This window comes from Protobothrops mucrosquamatus, unplaced genomic scaffold, assembly GCF_001527695.2.
Source record: "Protobothrops mucrosquamatus isolate PMUCROS unplaced genomic scaffold, P.Mucros_1.0 scaffold1, whole genome shotgun sequence".
NCBI lineage: Eukaryota > Metazoa > Chordata > Lepidosauria > Squamata > Viperidae > Protobothrops > Protobothrops mucrosquamatus.
In genome coordinates, this window is record NW_015386388.1 from 2,673,748 (window position 1) to 2,695,824 (window position 22,077).

The window sequence follows — 22,077 nt, forward strand, 5'->3', positions numbered from 1 at the left end:
TAAGACTTGATTTTTTTTAAAAAAACAAAAAACAAACTAACAGATTTTCTTTCGTACTCTGACTTTAATAGAGATCTAGTCCATTTCTGCTTATTACAGCTGTACCATTATTCTCTTCTCAAGAGAATTAAGACACTGGTTTCTAAAAAAAACTGACATCCTACATCCCTATACATCTCAGTGTAAATAGCAATGGCACTTATATACTGCTCCACAATGCTTTACAGCCCTCTCTAACCAGTTTACAGAGTCAGCATATGGGCCGAATAATCTGGGTCTATCCACTGAGTTTTCTTCCAGATTCCGTGACAAATTCATAATCGTTATAGATTGGTTGGAGAATAATGCATTGCTTTCAGTGGATCATTTGAGATCATCAGCTTGTTCTAGTTGAAAACCATGACAAATAATTTGTGCATGTTTGTTTTCTTTCCTGGCTTCCCAGGAAACTCAGCAGTTCTGAATACTGACTGGTTTAGAATAGAATAATAATTTTATTGTCACTTTGAATGTACACTAATCAGCATACATTAACATGAAATTTCATTGCATACAGCTCTCAAAAGGTCATCACCTCCGATATACACTACATAAATATGACAAAAATAAATAAATAAATAAATAAATAAATAAATAAATAAATAAATAAATACAGAATTATGCATATACCCACATATATTAAATGACACAGAGAAACAACAGTCTAGTTTGGGTTATATATACATGTGCATGGCGAGAAAAACAAATGTTGTGAGTTTACCAGAAGGGTGGCCTAGGGAACAAAACTATTACAGAGCTTTGGGTAGTCCTGCTAGAAATACTTCGAAACCTCCTCCCAGAGGGGAGCAACAGAAACAGACTGTAAAGTGGGTGTAGAATCTTGTCTCTGTTCTGTTTGTTCAAAAGAAAAGGCGATAATCAATTGGCTATTAAAAAAAACATTTCCCATTTATTCCCATTTATTAAATTACTGACTTCTCATGGACTGCAAGAAAGTTTTCTTCTGAGTCCCACCCAATTCCCATTCCTTATTTTATTCCATTAAAGACTTCCAGAATAAATATGCAGGCCAAATATGTAATGATGTGGCTATTAGGTAAAAGGATTAACCTGGAGCCTGAAAGTTGTTAAACTTGTTTATGGAAGCAACCTCTGAAATGAATATTTTACCAGTTGGCTGTGTACATTTTGCTTCCTGTGAGTCAACATGTCCTTAAATGCCCCCCATTCTAGGAATGACACTATTTCACAGAAGCTTTTGGGCATTAGCAATGGCACAATCTTATGCATAGGTGTAAGCATACAGTGCACATTAAGAGACTAAATAAACTTACACTGAATGGTGCTTATGTCTAGATAAATATGTGTAGGAATATGCTGATAGTCTCTGCTCCCCAAAGAAAAGTTGAAAATGTATTAAAAAGGGGGTGATGGCAGAGGACAAATGGATGGGCCAAGGGATAGAAAAGATGTGCAGAATAGTGGCTAAATGTATTACTTCTGAAATCATACAATAAAAATCTATATTTTTTTTCACTAGACACAGAATTTAATATTCCAACTATCTAAGTTCTGTTTTTTAAAATATTTTTTGTATTTCAGGTAGATTCTATCTTACTGCTCCAAACCTGATTTAATTAAGCACATCAACTATGCATAACTATTCAAAAATAAATCAGACTGACTTTAACAAAACTTACTCTTGGAAGTATATAGAGGACTGCAACTCATTTCTCTTTTAAATTTTCAGTTAAATCTGCTGATTGCTTGGGGGTTTATGTATGTGTGTGTTGGTATGTTTTCTACATTGAGAGCCAGTTTGGTATGGTGGTAAAGGCATCAAACTAGAAACTGGGAGACTAAGTTCTAGTCCTGTCTTAGGCACATAACCAGCTTGCTGACCTTGCACCAGTCACACTCTCTCAATCTGGTGAAGAAGGCATTGGCAAACCACTTCTGAAAAATCTTACAAGAAAACTGCATGGATTTACCCAGGTAGTCTCTGAGAACTAAACACAAGGGAAAGTGTTTTATATGGAGCACTGGCCTGATTTCTTTTAATGTTTTGAACAGTGCTTTTTTTGTAAGAAAAAAGGTGCCAGAACTCACATCTTGTTAATCTTTTATTTAAAAATTTATATATTCAGTTCTTAGCAGGACCAGTGGTTGAGAAGTAATTAGTAATTTTTTTTCATTTTTAAATTTGGGCTCACACTTTTACACTAAAAATTTAAAAAAGATTTTCAATTCACCAACAATTTTTTAAAATAAAGAAATTATTGACCTTTTGCACGTAGTCAGTCACTGAACACACCCACACATGTTGTGTAATGAAACATAATGGTCGCCACCCGCAGAAAGCACTCAGCCTGTGACCACACAACCAATCACAAGCCGAGCAGTGGCAGAACCCGAGCAGTGCCATCACAACCAGCGCGGACGAAGTACGCATGCATCGGAACCAACACGCAAGCAGCCCGCATGCACCATTTTAATGATTTTGCCGCCGACCTGCTATGCTCAACAGGGCAATTCAAGTCCATATGGACCAAACATCAATTTTTCAAAAGTTACTTTTAAAACTTGGAAAATCCGTCGAAAAAAGGTGCCAGAATCCTGTTCCGGTGCATTCTATGAAAAAAAAAGCACTGGTTTTAAATAAATAGGCAAATTTAGGCAGCTAAAATGGGCCTATATGCCATTGCTAAAATTTCCTGAGGGTACCTCATCCAATTACTAGCCAGCAAATATGTATGATTGCTAATTAAAACACAGCAAACAGAATACAGTGTGGAACAACACTTTCTATAATCTTCAGACATGCAGACTGGGGATGATGAGATATATAGAATAATGTGCCTAAAAACTACAATTCCATGTATATCACCCTTCCTGATCTTTGGAAAAAATGTTAGAAGTGTATGTTCAGCTTGTTTTTTTTAGGTGAGAATTGTTTTTACACCGTGGATGCAAAAAACTAGAGTAAATATTTCTAGTTAGCAAATATATGGGGAGCATTAAATGTTGCTTCCAGAAACTTAATCATATTGCACCATAACCCAGCTGGGATATAAATCAGATTAACACACTCACCCAATGCTTCATTTATTCTTATTTCCTGGTATTTTTAATCCGTGGGTTTGGAAGGCAGGAGATGTGGCAGGAAGTTCACCTCCAAATATAGAAGATTTCCAGAGAACAAAAGCTAAGGATAAGCATAACAAGATATATTGGCATGAAGAGTAAACCATTTTTTATGGTTGTAGAATGACCTGAATATTTGAATCCTTGCAATAAGTTACTGCAGGGCATGAGGCTTCCATTTATTTCCTAGAGCAGATATTTTGCCCACTTTTGATAGCATCCATCAACTTATCGCAATTTTAATAATAGACAACACTGAAAGAGGTTTTGGGGTCTCACTGGTTGTCCTACACAAATTAATTAAAATTAATTAATGTTAAAATTCCAGTTCTGGTGGAAAATCAGATCCCTTGCAGATACCATCCTAACCAATACTTGAAAAATACCTTGGAGAGATAAATCTTGATACATCAGCAAGACTACTTGAGAGAATCAAACAATCTGATCCTAAGCAGTTTAGGTCTTTGGAGGATAAGAACAATGCTCTAAATACTTGCAGGATGAAGCCCTATATTTTCTGGCTACCTCTACCTATAACTGTCACCTAAGGAATTCTGGGAGTTGAAGTCTACACTTCTTAAAATTGCCAAGATTGAGAAACACTGTGCTAAACTATCACTGTGACTTAAGTTTCTATTTATTTCAATAAGTATGACAGCATTTAACTCAGATAACCTTCATACGTGATCAGACCAGGATATTGTGGGTTCTTGTGTCAGCACAGTATAATGCCATGCTGCTAATCAGCCTATTTGTCTCCAGTGGGGAAAATGAATGTTGGTTCTTATTTTGAATGGAATAGTGGTTTCCGCTGTGTTCCTTGCTTGGTCAAGGTGGGCTTTATTTATCTTCAAATAAACAGAGCAAGTTGAGAAAATTATAGAAGTATCTGGGTAATATTATGCACCAATATCAATGGCCATGAATACTATTGTCACATAGTTTTTCTCTTTGTCTTTTGGATTCCGATAGTTAATGCAAAACTCATATTGAATTCTGCCTATCCAGAATTAATTTTTGGAATCTCAGACCAAATGCAGATGTAATGAAAGAAAATTCTCCCAAATTTTCCTTGTGCTGTTTGCTTTTTTAGGAACTATATGTTTTGCCGTATTAGACAAATATCTATATATTATTCTGTTTGAATTCAGTTACCTATTGGGGAATTTGTAAGCTGCTCAGAGAACACTGAAATCATATCAGACAAGGAATAAAATATGGGATTGGAATCAGGAATGACACCAAATCATTTTGTGTGTATTTCTCTCTTGCAAACTAGAGTCATTCAGCCGAATTTTCTCTGCAGTTCAGATTTAACAATATGAGAACTGCCAGTCTAATACGGAAAGCTCCACTAGGTTTTCATCATAAATGTGTCCCAATGAAAGAAATTAAAATGTTTACTCTGTGAACACATCCTGACGAACTATAACTCAACAGGGTGATATACTTGACTACAAGAACTGTAGCACATACACCTCTGGTGGTTATGAAATTGCTTGTATTGGCCAACATCTGAAATGCTGCCACAGATACCTTGCTCCTGCACAGCCTAGTCCTTAAGTTTCAAAAAGTTTAAATCTGTTATCAAATCTGTTCAAAAGTTATTGAACCAGAAAATCCTTAGGGGACTATGCAGAGGTTATCCCACAAATATTCAGAGATCTCAGGGTTCAAAAACTAATTCGTCTGGTTCCTTTTGAGGAAAAGCAAGCTAAATTTGCTGTGGACGACCAAACCAAATATTAGCAATAGCAACACTGAAAAGCGCTTTTTCCAAGGGAGAAACACATCTCCTTTCCACAACTATTAGCCACTAGTCTTAAGATGGCCATTCTTAAACAAAGAATCTTTAAAAAGTTATTCTTTGAAAGAGATTATCTTCACTTCATGAAGAGGTTTATCTTCATGAAGATAATTGTACAATTATTCATGTTTTAGTTCATAAATGCAAATTGCATTGTCACTCAATAGCTGTTCTGCAAAAAGCCACTGCTGTTTTCTTTTGACATCACTGATTGTACTTTACTCTCACTCCTAAATGATTCAGAATATGTGAATGCAGAGGTTTGTGTGTGGACTCTCAGAAGCCATAGTCCAGCACATCAAGGACTGACTGGTAACCAAGTGGAGGATTTCTGCTACAAGTTTTTGCTCTTCTTCAGAAGCCACGATTCCTGGGCACAAACCAGCATCAGAAATAAGCAGTTCAAATTGCAGCTATCTAGATTTTATTTAAATGTAGAGAAAACCTCCCTGATTATAAAATTAGTCCAACAGTAGAGCACTCTATCAATGGAGGTTGTTGGCTGTCCGTCCCTAGAGAATTATATATATAAAAACAAGCTGGACAGCCACCTCTCAAAATAGCTTAACTGGTTTTCTATACTTTACAGAGAGTTGGACTAGTCCAGGGGTAGGCAACCTTGGCTCTTTTATGACTCGTGGACTTCAACTCCCAGAATTCCTGAGCCAGCAGGAATTCTGGGAGTTGAAGTCCATGAGTCATAAAAGAGCCAAGGTTGTCTACCCCTGGACTAGTCCATAGTGCCCTAATCTTAGCAGCTGTAAGATGTGTGGATTTCAACTCCCAAAATTCTCCAGCTAGCATGCTGGCTGGGGAATTCTGGGAACTGAAGTTCACTATCTTAAACCTGTCAAGACTGGAATGCATTGGAGTAGGCAATTCATCTGGTCCCTTCCAGCTCTACAATTCTTGGTTGTTTATGATTTCAAATGTCTTGCAATACAATTATTAATCTCCTGGAACTGAAACCTAAAGAAGAGGGGATTGGCACTGGGCTGGGAAGGCAGGACAGGGAAAGAAAGACATAGGGATTGATGAAGAGTTGTCAAGAAAGCTACTGTTTCTTGATTAACTTTTCCCTCCTGCGGCACTCTGCTGCTCTTCGGAACGGGCTAAGACGGGCAGCTACTGATCTCTTTTGAGTGGCGTCATTTTAATAGGCGTCCAGCTGAGGGCTTCTTAGGAGCCAGAATCCTGATGCCTACCTGCCTCCTCTGGAGGACTCAATAATTCAGGCGGCAGCTGGCAAGAGACCAAGCTTCCCTCCCCTCCCCTCCTCTCCCCCACTCCTGCCGCCTCCTCTTCGCCTGCCCTCCCATCGCTACCTCCAGCCTCCCCTAACGCAGCTATGAAGGAGAGTTGAGCTCTGCCACCTTCAGTTGCTTTTGCAGCACGGGAAGTTAGCACCGGGCAGCGCCTGCTGCTAAGGGGATCCCGAGGGACTGAAAAGAGGCAAAGGCAAAGGGAGGGAATCCAGAGGGAGAGTTTTTCTTGTGAGAAGTAGGAGGCTGTCTGACTCCAGGACTTCGTGATGGACCCCAAGGAGCGGAAGAAAATCCAGTTTTCGGTACCTGCGCCGCCCAGCCAGCTGGATCCCCGTGCAGTGGAAATGGTAAGGAAGGAGCAGTGGAGGGGGGGGGGCAGCCTAGGGAGGGATTCGAGGCGTGGAAAGAAGTTGGGAAAGTAACAATGGTCAATCCCGTTTCCTTTTCCTTTCTTCTCCTCTCCTCTTCTCTGAAGTCCTTCTGTTTATTAGGCATGGAAGTACATCCAGTGCACTGATTGCTGTTTAAATACAAACTTGCACACACACACACACACACACACACACACACACACAGAGACAGAGAAGGGCACATAGGTGACTTAGCAATGGTTAGAACTAGACTAAAATCATTGGGATTTCAGTTAGAGTTACAAACTCTGGATTCCCAAAGCACTTAACCCACAGAGGAAAACAAGACCTCCAGAAACTGCTTTAAACTTACTTCCAAATCATCCCTGTATGATTTATTTACTATATTTCCTTACTGAAGTTCTCGAACAGGTAGGGTTTATATAAACTGATTATTACACCATACATGTTTCCTATAAATAATGCCTATACGTGCTTATTTTTCTTTTATATCATACTCTGCTAATGTTCTTGTTTACTTTCTAATTGATTTTATTTACTATATTTTTTAACTTTTAGTAAGTCACTTTGGGAAGCTTTTTCCCCCAGGGGGTTATAAGATTGTAAATGCAACCAGGTAAATAAATAATTCATTGCTTATACGTATTACATTTCTTAACACCATATGGGTCTTTGTATTGTATAGCACTGGAATAAATAAAGACACCGAAACACAAATCTGTGAATGCATGTCAAAAAACTTCCATGAACCCAGAGAATGGGGGGGGGGATACAATACAGTACTCCTTTATTTTGTAATAGTACATATAATTCATAAACTATATAAGATCTTTTCTTATAGATGTGCAGAAGCAAATTTACAGTAATTATGTACAGTCAACCATCTAAAGTCTACACCTGCTCAAACTTTTTTACACACTTAAAAGTCTCTTATGTGCAAATTCTCACATCTTATGCAGACTCTTAGCTTTTCACACTTGCTAATGTGATCTCTATGATTCCTGAATAGATTTTCACACCAGGTGGTGAAAAATGCCTTGACAAATTTGGCTCTCCTCTTTTGTAACAAATGCATCATTCCTAACTTCTCAACCTGATGATCTATAACTGTATTAGATTACATTCCCATCACACCCCAGACATCATTGAAGAAGTCATTATATCAGAAATTTGATTTCTGGTGAAATTGCGATATCAGAAATATGAATGTTAAGGAAGATATATTGCGATCAGGGGCCAAGGATTCAGCTTTCAGGCTCTTTGGGCCCTGGCCTCCCCATAACAAGTAGGTGATTTCTTAATTTGGTCATGGATCTGCAACCAAAGTTATCCTTCTGCAAAATCTAAATAACTTGTCACATTTTGGGTGTGTATAGAAATAAAATAGTAGAATTTGCATATTAGAAGAACAATAGAATCTAAGATATGTTTTAGAGACATGGTGAATTCATGCTTTATTATTGGCTATCATGCAAGCAATATCAGTTCTTATGTTATCTAAATAAACTGAATACACATACACTCACTCATCTAATGTAGTTGCAACATCACACTAGCTTAACTTTACCCTGTTAATACTGGATTCAAACATTGTGGTAAAGTATAAACCATGGTTACAAAGTAGCCCACCCACCCCAACCACTTTGTGACAGAATGTGATATATAACTCCGCAGAGAGAAAGAAGAGTAAGCTGGTAGAAGACGCTAATACAGTGAAAAAAATGCAGATATGATAATATATCTGCACCCAATCAATAAAGACTGAGCATATATTATCCCTGATTAATAAATGCACACACAGAAGAACATAGGAGCAAGGATGGCAAATTTGTAAAGAATGGGACAAAAAGACCACACAATGTTAAAATGCTTTATTTATTTTTTTATATTTGAAGGCCTGACAGTTTAATGTTTTCGCTCTCTCTAGCTTTGGTGCATATGCTGTTTAAGGTAAAGAGTCAGAAGATAGCCTAAAACAGATTAAACATCTAGGGGAAATGAGGCTCAGTGCTCTGCTCAAAACGGCCTGGTAGTTGTGTTCATGTCAATATGCTGAACTTAGTTACTAAATTAGCTTATTTCCAGGTCACTGAAGCATAAACTCACCAAGCAGGATGGTTTTCTAGAACATAGTAAGCTGCACAATAAAAACCCAAACTCTAAATACACAAGATTAAAAAAACAAAAACAAAATTTAGTAGAGTGTATACATTCCAGCACTAGGACTGTATCTGATTTGTTTAAATGAATTTATTTATTTATTTAATTTAATTTCTCTATCCATCTATCTCAGTCAGTGATTCTGGGCAGCTTACAATTCAAAAATATGCTGCAATTTAAAAACACATAATAAAAACAATACACATAGTAGCTGAAATATTTGCTGTATGAACATGAGTCAGTTGTAGGAAAATATTAGGTACCAGTGTTTTCAAAACAGATTCTGTCATTTAAACCAGGGGTCCCCAACTCCTGGTCCATCGACCGGCACTGGTCGGTGGCATGCCAGAAACCAGTCCATGCAAACAAGTGAAGCCCCATCTGCAGGATGCAGTCAGCACGCAAAACCACACCCCCTCCAGTCCGCGAAAAAATCTCTCTCCACGAAACCGGTACCTGGTGCCCAAATGGTTGGGGACATCTGATTTAAATGAGCTTGAGGCCAGAAGAACTGAAGTCCTCTCCCCCACCCTCTCTTTGATGCCTCCTAATCAAGTTTCGTCTTAAATCGCTTTCCGGGCAAGAAAGACTTTATGCCCCCCTCCCCACATTTTCAGATAGCAGATTATAGCTATTTGTTCAAGATAAACGCGAGAAGAGCAAGTAGATTGGTTTGGAGTACTGGCCTGCAAGGTAGGTATTCTGGCAGAAGAAACTCAATAGTTGCCTCATGAATGCATACAAGGACACAGGTCACTCATTCCCTCATCAGAGTCCTACCCACCAAAATATGGCATCAGTGTGAAATTCCCCAAATTTGATCTCCAACACTTTCCACTGAAAGAATTTGATGGCAGTCTTTGATATTTAACATCCACCTGAACACAGATTTTATTGAGATAAAATAAGGCCAGGCAAGTATTGGGAGGAACACTCTCATAAAATGGCTCCACGAAAGTCTTTTGTCTATACACAGCCTATTTGCATTGGGAGGAATAGCCCACAATAATCATTTATGGAAGACAACTCTTTGCTCCCTATTCAAGCCTTCCAGGATACATCCTACCATCCATGGTTTACTTTTAGTTTGGATAAACGGGCATATTTACAAATAAAGCACTGGACTATACTGGGATTTTGTTTCAGCATTGCATCTCTCTAGTATTCTCTCTGATTCAGGAGAAAAGGGAGGCATCAAGAACACAAAAACAACTTTCAATTGTCTACCCAGGCCTGACTAGTCAGTGGCCTGCCTTGTATAAGGCACTTTACTTTCCATTTGAATCTGTTGGCTGAATAAATTGGCTCGTGAACTGTATGTGAGAAGGATCCTCAGCTCTCATATCAGTCCTAAGACATATAGTACATTAGTTTTACTGTCATTGTTGATACTATAGATTTCCTCTCCTTGCAGCCCTCAAGGGATGCTGGGTTACAGATTTCCCTTACTCCTAGATACCAAAAGTGTGAGTGAATGGAATTGCAATTTACAAATCTGGAGAACTTTATTTTGGAGAAGTCAGTCTGTGGAGTAATGTGGTTAAAGTCCATAGGTTGTCCCAACACCCTCTGTATCCCTCCATAACTTTTCATAAGTGGAATAGAATCAACAATAGAAAGAATGTAACAGTGGAGCTAGAAGTCTTTTTCGGATTCCCCCGCTCTGTGTTTTCCTCTTCTTTGGACAGCTAATAAGATCGGCAAGTTAGATCTTCTGTCATAAAAGGGATACCCTTAATCCAACTACTGGATACTTCCCCCAATGCTGCAGGCTATGATTGTGTGTTCAAGGCATGAATATGGCACAGTTATAGCCATGGAATTTTGGCAATGGGAGCCACAGATTCCTTTTCTTGTGATGGCTGATGTTCCCGGTGGAATGGAAAGGCACCCTGAAAACATTTTAATTGTGCCCCACAGGCTGAAAGATCTTGGAACAATGCTGGGCAGTTGATTTCAGTACTGAAAAGTGCTACCAATCACAGATTTCAAAAAATCTACAAGGGCATCTGCTATTCATTTCTTCTGGAAAAACAATAGGGATAGGAAGTCAGAACTGTAGCCCCCACATTTCTCCCATCTCTTGTGAGAAGCAAAATAAAACTTCTATTTGATTTCTCTTCTAGATCCGTCGTCGGAGACCAACCCCAGCTTTGCTTTTCCAGCTTTCAGAAACTTCTTCCCCCGGTAAGTCATGATTTTTTTTTTTAATCAAACCTGAAGAAAGGAATGGAGAGCTTGGGTGTGGAGAATAGAGGTACAAGAATATGCATAGATATATTGAGCTGCTGTACCATGTTAGAATGTTAGCCCCTCTAGCATGCTGCTGAAGAATTCTAGGAATTGAAATCCATGCATTTTAAAATTGACAAGTTTGAAAAACATTGATCTAGAGTATTCAAGTCACTTCTGGATTGGCTTGCACTCAGAAGTTTATCCATTGGTTTGTTTGTTTTTTTTATCCAGCAATGATCTTGAAAGCTCTTTACCAGGAGATGCCAGGGGCAGAGCAATGTTGAAAAGAAATGTCAAAATCTTTTTTAAATCAAATGCTAATTTCCAGTATCTTCATGAGAGAAACTAAATTCCATTCTTTCAACTCTAGATTTTGATATTTTCTTCTGGGATTGTTTGATTATTGCACTTGCAAAGAACATTCAAGAGTATCTTGTTGATCAGCAACACCTGCAATTGCTCTGTAAAATTGGTTAATGCTCTTAGTCCCATACTAAATAACATTGTAGGAGAAGAGTGGCAGAGTCAGGGGGAGGAGTAAAAAGAGGATTCAGAGTAGAATCCTTACATAGCCACAAACAAACTAAATCTAACCCTCCCTTGTGTGCTATTGACCCTAATCTAACTATAATCAGGAGCTGACCATTAGTTGAGACTATTCCTATGCATAGACTTTTAGCAAAAAATCAGTGAAATTGAAACCTCAGGTGTGGACCTGATTTTATCTACCTATCAAATGTGTCAAAAATGGAAACTGTACATTTCTTAAGTTTATTTCATAGGTTGCAAATGTAAAGTGATTTGACATTCCTCTCCTTTCACTAGTTCAATATGGCTGGTTCAGTAAGTGGCATATTTGCATATGTCCCTGGTTTGTGAGTGGGTACACAGAGCTTAGTTAACAAAGCCTAGCTTGAAATTGAAACATGGGGGTTTGGCTTTGTCCGTCTGAAATAAACAGGGAACAAAGCTATGGCTCCATTTAGTTTTTAATGGCTTCATTCTCTGGCTTCTTCCAGGCAGCCAAAGCCAGAATCCTGCATTTGTGCAATGTGCTAACTTGGTTAACAGGCCATAGAAGAGCCAGCATGCACATAAGAAGAGCCCCCTTGGATCAGGCTATAAGTCACCTTGTCCAGGACTTTATGTCAAATATTATAATTGCCCACTGGATTCATTTTGGAATGGTTCTCCTAATGTTGCTTTGCAGCAATCAATGTTTCAGGCATGCTAACTATAATTCAGGATGTTGTAAATAGCCATCAGTATTACTGCTAGTGGCCATTAATTAGAAGGAGTCTGATAACAACTTTCCAGACTTATACATTTTATGAAAAAGGAAAAGCTTTTCTGAACCACAGCTCACTTAATCAGATCCATTGAGGGGCTAAACTGATATAGGATTTAAATTGGGATGAGTTGGAAAGCAATAAAAGGGGGAAGGCAAGTGGTTATATATATGCAGGTTACATATGGGACATATTATAAATACATTATCAAGTGTCAATTATAAAATGTTACCAGTCCATTGTATTTCTTAAAATCTTCTGAGATGGCTTCAAATCCTTTGATATATGTGAGTTCAGCAGTTTCTTGCTCAATTATCTTGGTGAAGTTTCCTTGCTCCAAAACAGCTACTTTGAACATCTACTGCTAGCCATTGATAGCCTGAGAGTCCACAAAAACATAGCAGCTATTCCATAGCTTCACTATATACAATATAAATATGCATTTCCTTTTCTTGATCCTGAATCTCCCAATATTTAGTGGGGGTGATTGACCTTGAGTTCCAAACTGATTGTACAAAAGTACTTTTCACATTATTTGTGGCATACATAATTTTATATACCGGTAGTTCTCTCATGTCTCCAGTCATCCTCTTTTTTCCTAGGCTGTAATCATTGCTGTAATCTTTCAATATAGGAGAGTTGCTCCAGTCCCATAATCATTTTGACTGCCCTTTTTTGCACCTGCAGGTCTAAAATCTTCTACAGGTAGTTCTTGTCTTATAACTATTTGCTTAATGACCGAAATTGCAAAGGCACTGAAAAAAAATGACTTATCACTGGTCCTCATAACAATTGCAGCATCCTCACATCACATGATCAAAATTCAGGCATTGGCAACCACCATATAATTACAATAGTTGCAGCAGCATCCTGGGGTCGTGTGATTGCCATTTGTGACCTTCCCAGCTGGCTTCCATCAAGCAAAGTCAGCGGGGAAAGCTGAACTCGTTTAATGACCATGTTAAGCTTTTAACAAGTCCAGTGATTTGCTTTAAAATGGCGGCAAAATAAGCTGTAAAATCTGGAGCTTAGCTCATTTAATGATACCACCTTGCTTCGCAGTGGAAATTCTGGTCCCAGTTGTAGTCATAAGTTGAGGGCAGATCAGAGTTTTGCACAAGGAGTTTAGCACCTCTATTTAAACTCCCTTTCTAAACATCCCAAGTATGGGATTTGGCCCTCTTTATTTTAACATTCACACACAAGTGACATTTTTATTTTGTTGTCTGCCATTCCTCCAAGACTCCCTTCCTGATTATTCACTGCCGGCTGAGAACCTTTTGTGCCAGTATGCATGATTTTATATTTGTTTAAGTGTCTGTTTATCCCTTCACCAGTTTTATTGCTTAGCATGACAAGCAAGAAGAGTCTCAGATTCATATTGTTATGCAAATGTGTTATGCAAAACCAGCCATGACTTTGGCCTAGCTCAGTGTGACTCTAGTAACTCCTACTAGTAAGCCCTTTGGGAGTCAATGGGACTTACTTTTGAATATGTTCAAAAGAGATACCAATTCAGAAATAAAGCATTTCTATATTTGAAAAGAGAAAAATGAGAGAGGGGGGGGGAGGGAGGGAGGGATCTACACAGGCAAGCATTTGCTCTCGTCCTACTCAGTAAAACAACTTCTCCTCCTCCTAGCAAACCGCATATTCTTTTTTCAGTAAAGCTTATCCCTGGAGGTTTTTATTTTCTTTCTTTCTTGTTTGTTCTGAAAGTTTAGCTCCAGGAACCAGGAAGGGTATCTTCTGCAGCCTTTCTCTGAACAATAGCCCTGCTGTTACACATGGAAAGGCATGGTGTTCGGAACAGGCCTTACCTATTCCACAGCCTGCTTCCTCCCAGGGAGCATTCCTTAATGCTTTTTTCAGCAAAGTTTATTTGACTAAGAGGTTTTTACAGACACAGGAGTGAATAAACAGTTTACTTTTTAATTTCAGTTGAATTTCCTTGCAGTTGACTATGTTTTATATTTAAGAGTTGGGTGTTAAAAATTTGGCTTTTCACTGTGTGGGTGATACAGTGGTTTTCTTTCTTGTGAAGAGATTGGCAACCTACAGCTTCAGGGCTACACAACCCTCCACCCCCAAAGAGAGTTCTTTGATCACAAATGCCATATATCAGTGATAGAAATGAAAAAAAAAGGTCCCTAAAGCCCTCGTTGGGTGTATCTGGGGGGGGGGGGGGAGGGAGAGACAGAGATTATTGTATTACTTATTTATTTAGTTGGATACTGGTTTTAGTCCATTTATGGTTTAGTTCCTTAATGGATCACGTTCTTAATAGCTAAACACAGGTAGCTGCTTCCATGCTGCAACAAATGGATTTAACCAAGTGATAATTAAATAGAAGTTAACATTTAGCCTACCTAAGTAGTTGAATCTAAAGGAGAGAGGAAAATTCTTTGCAGTAACCACAAGTCACAAGTGTAATTAGCTCCTCATGGTGCAGCTGAGACAATTCTACTCCTGGCTATGAATGTCCGCTCTCTCTCTCTCTCTGTATGTATATATACAAAGTTTATACATATATAAATATTGCCAAAAGTAACTGCCAATGCGGAGGCGTTCACTCAAATAATTGGCATGTGGTGTTGCCTTGAAATAGTTACATTTGAAGAAACCATCAGCCCAGCTGCTTAGCTATGGAAAGATATAACACCAGTACAAGCTTGGTACACCAAGTTTGGTAAACTATTTGTTTAGCGAACGTTCAAAGTTACAGTAGCACTGAAAGTGGCTTATAGCTGGTCCTTGCAGTTATTACTGTTGCAGCATCCCCACCATCCTGTAATCAAAATTTGAAACTTGGCAACTGGCATGTATTTATGATGGTTGTAGCTGGCTTCCCAGCCAGCTTCTGACAAATAAAATCAATGGGGGAAGTCAGCTTCACTCAACGGTCATATGTTTCACTTAATAAGTGCAGTGATTCACTTAATTGTGGCAGAAAAGGTTGTAAAATCAGGCATGACTCACTTAACAACCGCTTTGCTCAGCAATGGAAATTCTGGTTCTAGCTGTGGTTGTAAGTCAAGGACTACCTGTATAACAGTCAAGAGCCAACATTTTTATCTCTTGGACCTGTGGTGTCAAAGAAAAGTGTGCTTTATGTTTCTTTTTTTTAAACTCATAATATTCTCTTTTTCTTTTGCCCTCCCTATACTCTTCATACTGCTTGCTACAGAAGATGAAGCAACCCCTTATCAGGTCAGTATTGTGGATTATTGTAAGATGCTATAAGCTAAGCCCACTGGACTTCACCATTCCCAAGCCTGAATGATCAAGGCCCATATAGTAGTGTAGGGCAGGGCTTTTCAATCAGTGGTATGCCTGCTACTGGTGGTATGTCAGCACCTGGCAGTGGTATGCTTACGATGGATTGAAAAGCACTGTAAAAAAAAGTGTGAAAAAAGTGTGAAAAAAGTGTAGCATAGGGATGGATTGAAGTGGTGGAAATGCAGCACAGGCCTGTGGGAGAGCCAGCTGGAGCCACGCTGTTGCCGGGGCTCTGTTGAGTGCTCAGGATCTGTGCCAGGCTCCAGCTGATTGGCGCTTCTGGAAGCTGCGTGCAGCCTGGGGAAAGGAGTCAGTTGCAGCTACACCAAAGATAAAAGGAGGAGGAGGGGATAGACATGCCCATGGGGTGTTTACATTTGGCCCGGGTCCACCCTGGAGACAGCGAGGGGCTGGCCCACCCCAGCCCACAATCAAAGGAAAACCCTGAATCCAGCGGGCCAGAAGGCAGCCCAGCCACCGCGCCGGTTCTTTCTCCTTGCCCCTGGGCACAGATGCAGTTGCTGCTCCTCGCCATAGCTGGGGTGAGACTTGCAAGTACCTCCGTCCTACAAAGCGGTGCTCCCCGGCACTCCCGCCCACTGCAATGCCGGCAGCCCTGACTAAGGCCGCATGCTCCAGCCTCACCCTGCCAAGGAAGGAGGCAGCAGCCCAGACTACAGCAGATCTGCAGCTTGTCAGTGGCGCTCAAAGGCTGCCCAACTTTAGTTATATTGTAAAACTTTTAAAAATTTTCAATTAAAAAAAAAAAAAAAGGCTGCCCAACTTTACTCTGGAATTTTTGGGTTGGAAAGCGGAGGGGCAGCGACGCGTTTGCAGGCCTGGCACCTGGTGAAAAACCTCCTACTTCCCCCCCACAGCTACCTCCTTCAGAGCCATCCTGATTCCGATGGGCCTGCCAACATAGATCTGCCAGCTTCATCCTGCAAAGCGCAGTTCACCTGGGGCTCTCACCCGCTGCCATGCCGACAGGCCCATCAGGCCCAGGAAGACTCCGAAGGAGGTAACTGCAGGGGGGGAGGCTTTCCAGCAGGTGCTGACAGGCCTGCCAATGCAGTACTGCCCCTCTGTTTTCCAAGCCCGAAATTCCAGAGTAAAGTTGGGCAGCCTTTGAGCGCCACTGACAAGCTGCAGATCTGCTGTAGTCTCGGCTGCCGCCTCCTTCCTTTGCAGGGCAAGGCTGGAGTGCATGGCCTTTAGTCGGGGCTGCCAGCATGGTGGTGGCCGGGAGCGCCAGGGGAGCACCATTTTGCAAGATGGAGTACTTGCAAGTCCCGCCCCAGCTATGGTGAGGAGCAGCGACTGTGTCTGTGCTCAGGGGGTGAGGAGAAGGAACCGGAGGTGTGCGGTGGCTGGGCTGTCTTCTGGCCCACTGGATTTGGGGTTTTCCTTTGATTGGGGGCCTATGGCCTGACCCTTACCGAAATGCAAATCCCTCTCTAAGCAGGGATTGGGAGGCTGAAGGCCTCTATTTTTGTGGCCATGCAGTTCTGAAATCGATGGGCTGCTGCTGGGGATGAGAATCAAAATAGGGCAAAACAAGCCTAGTCCATCATGGTTTATTGATTGCAAAGTTTTCCTTGGGTTTTCCTATCCCTTCCTGGGCTATTAAAATCACATTGGCAAGGTATACTGAACAGCTGGCTGCAAACTACTCAACCGGATTTTAGCCTAGCCCTTGTGCAATCCCAGGCCACATTCTGGAGGTAAGAGGATGTAGTAACAAGAGAGCTGCAAAATTGATTTGTTATTTATTCTTGCCTTTGGCAGCAATATCTATGTTGTTTGACAACTTTGCTAGCAACCTACAGGCTGTGAACTTTCTTTTCCCCCTTGGGAAAAGAATTCACAAGTGCTAGATTTATTTTTTCCTGCTAATTACAGTATACCTCGTGGGTTTTTTTAGGGAGCTTATTAGAAGAAGATGTGTATGAAAATTAAAGAATATATGGATTGAGCTGTGAGACAGGGAAGGAAAGTACATGGACATATGCACTTTCAGTTGCTGACTGGACACCTGCATGCTCTCAGGGCTGAAAGATTATCTTCATTCTTCATAGGGTGGTATTGTGGATTAACTAAATTTTTCTGGGTTCTGATTTTAAGGTGAGTATCCTGAGCTACAGCGACCTTTGATCTTCTTCTTAAATACATAATAAATAAAATAATGAGAACTAAAGGCTCAAAGGGAAGGCAGATTAGAAAGAATGAGACCTTTTGGGGTCTTCAATTCTCTTCCTGTTAAGAGTTCCTTAATAAGGGTTTGGAGAGGTAGAAGTGACAAATATGAAGGCTGCACCTTGCCCTCCAGATCTCTGTCTCCCCTGCAGATCTCTGGAAAGGAGGAGGGTATGGCAGGGGAGCTGTGTGAGGGAAGGCTGTTCCAACAAGCCAGCATCCTTACCATGCACAATTGGAAATGGGAATTCTCTTTTGAGAAGAGCCAGCCTCCCTTGTGCAGGACCCGGGGGTGCTGCTCCCCTGCAGCCTCCTCTTGCTCTCCAGAGATCTGTCAAGATAGGAGTTGGACTCAGAGGAAACTGCTTCCTGCAAATGTCCTCCACCTCCTGCTTTGCCAGATGGGGGCACCGGACAGGGAAACACTAACTATGTCTGAGATTGAGAAAAGAACATCTCTTTAGCATGCTATCCACATACACACACACACACAAACACACACAAACATTCCAAGCTTGGAGACTTGTATCCACATCTGAGCTAGCAAATTGCCAATCATGCCTGGGCTTGGGGAGAAGGCCCTCTCCTTCCTCTGTGGATAAAAGTCCCCAAACCTGGAATGCGGTGTGTTGTGCATGTGTGTGTGTGCACGCATGCGCTTGGCTGCTAGCAGTTTGGGGAGGCGAGGAGTTTGTGGGGCACCGAGTTGTTCCCACATCGAGTTAACTGGTGCGACTTGTTCCGTTCTGACCCAGCTGTCTCGAGTCTTGAAAAGACCTGGTGTAGGGTGTTGGACAAGATCAGGAGACCCAGGAGTAAGGCTTTCTTCAGCCATAGAAACTCATTGGATTTCTTCAGGCCAGTTCCCACCTGTTATTCCAGTTTATTTCACAGGGTGATCATCGTGAATATTAAATTGGGAAGGGAAGTATTATGTATATGACGCTGAACTATTTGAAGGAAAGTTGTGATATAAATCTAAATGTATACTTAAATACCATTATATTTTCCTTTGCTATAGAGAAATGGTGGCGAACCTATGGCACGGGTGCCAGAGGCGGCACTCAGAGCCCTCTCTGTGGGCATGCGCGCCATCGCCCCAGTCCTAGGCCTTCAGCTGGGTTTTATAAAACCTTTTCGCTTTAGGGTTCCGCCACCGTGTACAAAAAAAAAAAGTTCAATCAATCAGTCAATTTCAACTTCTTGCAGGAAAAAAAAAAGATCTTGCAAAGTTGGAATTGATTGATTGAACTTTTTAGTCCCACCCAGTCTGCCGTTACCACTGCAGCCACGCCCACCCAATGGGCCATGCCCACCCAATGGGCCACGCCCACCCGGCACTCAACGATGCATAAGTGGGTTTTGGGTTGCAGTTTGGGCACTCAGTCTCTAAAAGGTTCACCATCACTGCTATAGAGTTATCAACAGAACTACCACTAACTACCATTAAAACCTCCTCATCCCTAAACTGGAGCAACTGGTCAGATTTAACCACAAGTTAACAATAGCAATAGCATTTAGGCTTATATACCACCCCAAAGTGCTTTATAGCACGCTCTGGGCTGTTTACAATGTAGCAGCATTATTTGCATATTGCCCCCAACAATCTGGGTCCTCATTTTACCAACCTTGGAAGGATGGACCACTGCACCACCAGAACTCCTTACAATAATAAATAGCACAAACAGAAGAGGAAAAAAACTGATTTTGGCTGATAATGCTGTTGCCTGCTGTTCCTTAGAATTCCTGAGACCTTAGTGAGATGTTGCTTTGGAAATATCCTTTCTAATTTAATTCTTAGAGCTGAAGACTCAGGTATCACCACAAGACATCTTGATTCCAAGTAGTAGAGAGGGCATGCATGGGACTCCTTCCATCAAACAGTGTCATCGTGTTGAATCCGGGAATTGTACCCCCTCTGTGAAACAGCATTCCTGTTGAAATCCAAATGCCAGACCCTGCTAACCTTTTATAGGTCTTCTAATTCTGGCTGGTCCCCTAAGCATTTGGATCAGGAGATTAAGGGAACACTGCTGGCCATGCAGCTTTTATTATTTGGGTGTATTATTTAACCCCAGGTGTCATAGCTCTTAGGTGGTTGTTGTTATTGTTTTTACTTTGTTTGTTGTCCAGAGATACTGTTGTGAGAGGAGTGGCGTTATAAATTAAATTTAAAAAACAAAAACAAATAGAGCCCAGAGAGGCTATAGATAGTTTTTTAATCAACAGCATAGTAGACAAAAGGTCTCTCTAAGAGTTGGGGGTGTAGAAACTATCCCCAGTTGCAAAGCCCTTATGCCATACCTGTGTATGACTCAGTGCTCTTGGTTTATCTCCTTCCAATTTGGAAACCTACTCAAGTCTATGATTCATTCTGGAGAAGAAGGGGTTGTGAAATCTCCAAAGGCATGTAAAAGTTAGTCTTGTATATTCTCAGACTCTGTCTTTTGGAGTGGAACAGTTGAATGTTTCTCCTGGTTTAATTAACAGAAAATATAGATCTGTGAGTCACAATCAAAGAAAGATAACCCTTCAGATTGTTTTGAATAACAGTAAAGATGGGATGAGGTGATTTCTGTAGGATAGGAGTGTCAAACTCGCAACGTCATGTGACGTGTTGCAACGTATCGTGACTTTTTTTCCATTGCCCGCAATGGGGTGGGCGTGGTTTCATCATGACACATCTGGCCCACAGGCCGGCAGTTTAACACCCCTGCTGTAGAGGAGGAGTGACAGAACTTGAGGACAGAGTTTAAAGAATGATCAGCCTGGAACCCCTACATAGCCATAAATGAATGACATCCAACTCCTCTTGAATTCCATTGATCCTTGAGAAGATTAATATGAGGTGTGAAAGATCAGGTCTACAGTGAAGGTCCAGATAAACTGATTTATTGCTAATCATGCCTATCCACAGGAATCTTCTGAACTAAAGATCAGCGCCTGCCTAATGTTAGATAAGTTCCATTTAATTCAAGGGAGGTTGAACTTTGTTTGTGGCTATATAGGGATTTTAGGCTGATCCCTCTTTTAACTCTGCCACTCCTTCTCCTACAATTTCAGTGAAACAGAGGGAGGATTAAACCACTTCTCTAGCATCATAGACCTAATTTCAGTTTAGATGTTTCAAAAGAGCTGATTTCTTTTTAAGTCTGTATAATCACTCCCAATTTAATGCACCTTGAAAATTATGGGATTTATAGACCTACATTTGCAGAGGATATTAGACACAGGAAGGTTGCCTAGTATCTATTTGCCTTCAGTTCACTTATAACCCTGTTCATTAATGGCCTAAATTTTAAATAGCTAAATATGAAGAGAGCTGCTCCTTTGCTGTGTGTGACAGATTTGACCAAGTAATTACCTAGCAACCTATTTCATATATTGTATTGTAAGCTGTCCAGAGTCACTGAGGTGGGTGGCGATAGAAATTGAATAAATAAATATTTATTTATTCAAGCATGCTACTTGAATGCAATGGTGGGAGGCAAATTTCATGCAACAAACAAGTTGCAAGGCAAAAAATTTGTCAGTTGCAACACCAGCCTGCCTTCAGTCATTTGCTCTAAGATAAGCCATTTTTAGCAATTATGAGGGCTGACCATAGTTCATATTATTCATATTTATTTAATAGGGAAAAGAGTTTTAGCAAACTTTTGCGGCAAATCTTTTTTCACCATTTAAAAAGAAATGGGTCACATGTGTTGTATTTGATCTTTCTTGCCACTAATCTCAGTTAAGGAAACGTTTGCCTATTTTTTTTTAATGTGGTCACATGCTATAAAAAAGAACCAGTAAAGTCACATTCCTGTTCTAAAACATTACCATCCTTCTTATGATAGTCAGTGTGGCCTAAACATCTTTCTGCAGATGTTTGCTGAGGGTAAGGTTACCAGATGTCTGGAAAAAGGAGGACATGTCCTCCTTTTTTTCCTCTGTCCCACAGGCATAGCCTTGAAATCAAATATTCTCTGAATGCTTGAGAATCTTTTCCTGAGCAGGGTACATCTCTAATAAATGTCAATACAAGTTATCAAGCTCTGCTCTGTGACTTTAATGAGTTGATTGCTATTCTCCCAGACTTGGGCTGCTGCCTGAAATTGACAAGATCTTAATCTAGCAGTTTTTGCCTCCTAGTTGGCTCTAGCAAATTCCTGTGATTGAAAAACCAGTCTTTCTGATGCTGGAAAAATTAATTTCATATTATATGTAAGGCTAAGGGGTTGTTTTTTTTTCAATTTTTAATGTTTTAATGCCATGAAGTTGAAACGTGTCCTCTTTCCGCCCATTTGTCCTCTTTTCCAATTGTCTCTTTGTCATCTTTTGAATAT

At 40.4% G+C, this 22,077-nt stretch overlaps 1 protein-coding gene across 2 annotated transcripts in view; it reads left to right on the forward strand.

The window, feature by feature from the left end:
- The first annotated feature begins 6,307 nt into the window (after positions 1-6,307).
- PPP1R1B (protein phosphatase 1 regulatory inhibitor subunit 1B) overlaps positions 6,308-22,077 on the forward strand; it is a 76,991-nt gene continuing 61,221 nt past the window's right edge. The window contains exons 1-3 of one of the 2 annotated variants that reach the window (XM_015832255.1): positions 6,308-6,563; positions 10,874-10,934; positions 15,459-15,481. In XM_015832255.1, the coding sequence (XP_015687741.1) occupies positions 6,483-6,563; positions 10,874-10,934; positions 15,459-15,481 (165 nt within the window). In that variant the 5' untranslated portion in view covers positions 6,308-6,482. The remainder of the gene's footprint in view (positions 6,564-10,873; positions 10,935-15,458; positions 15,482-22,077) is intronic. The other variant, XM_029287350.1, reaches the window with a different exon arrangement.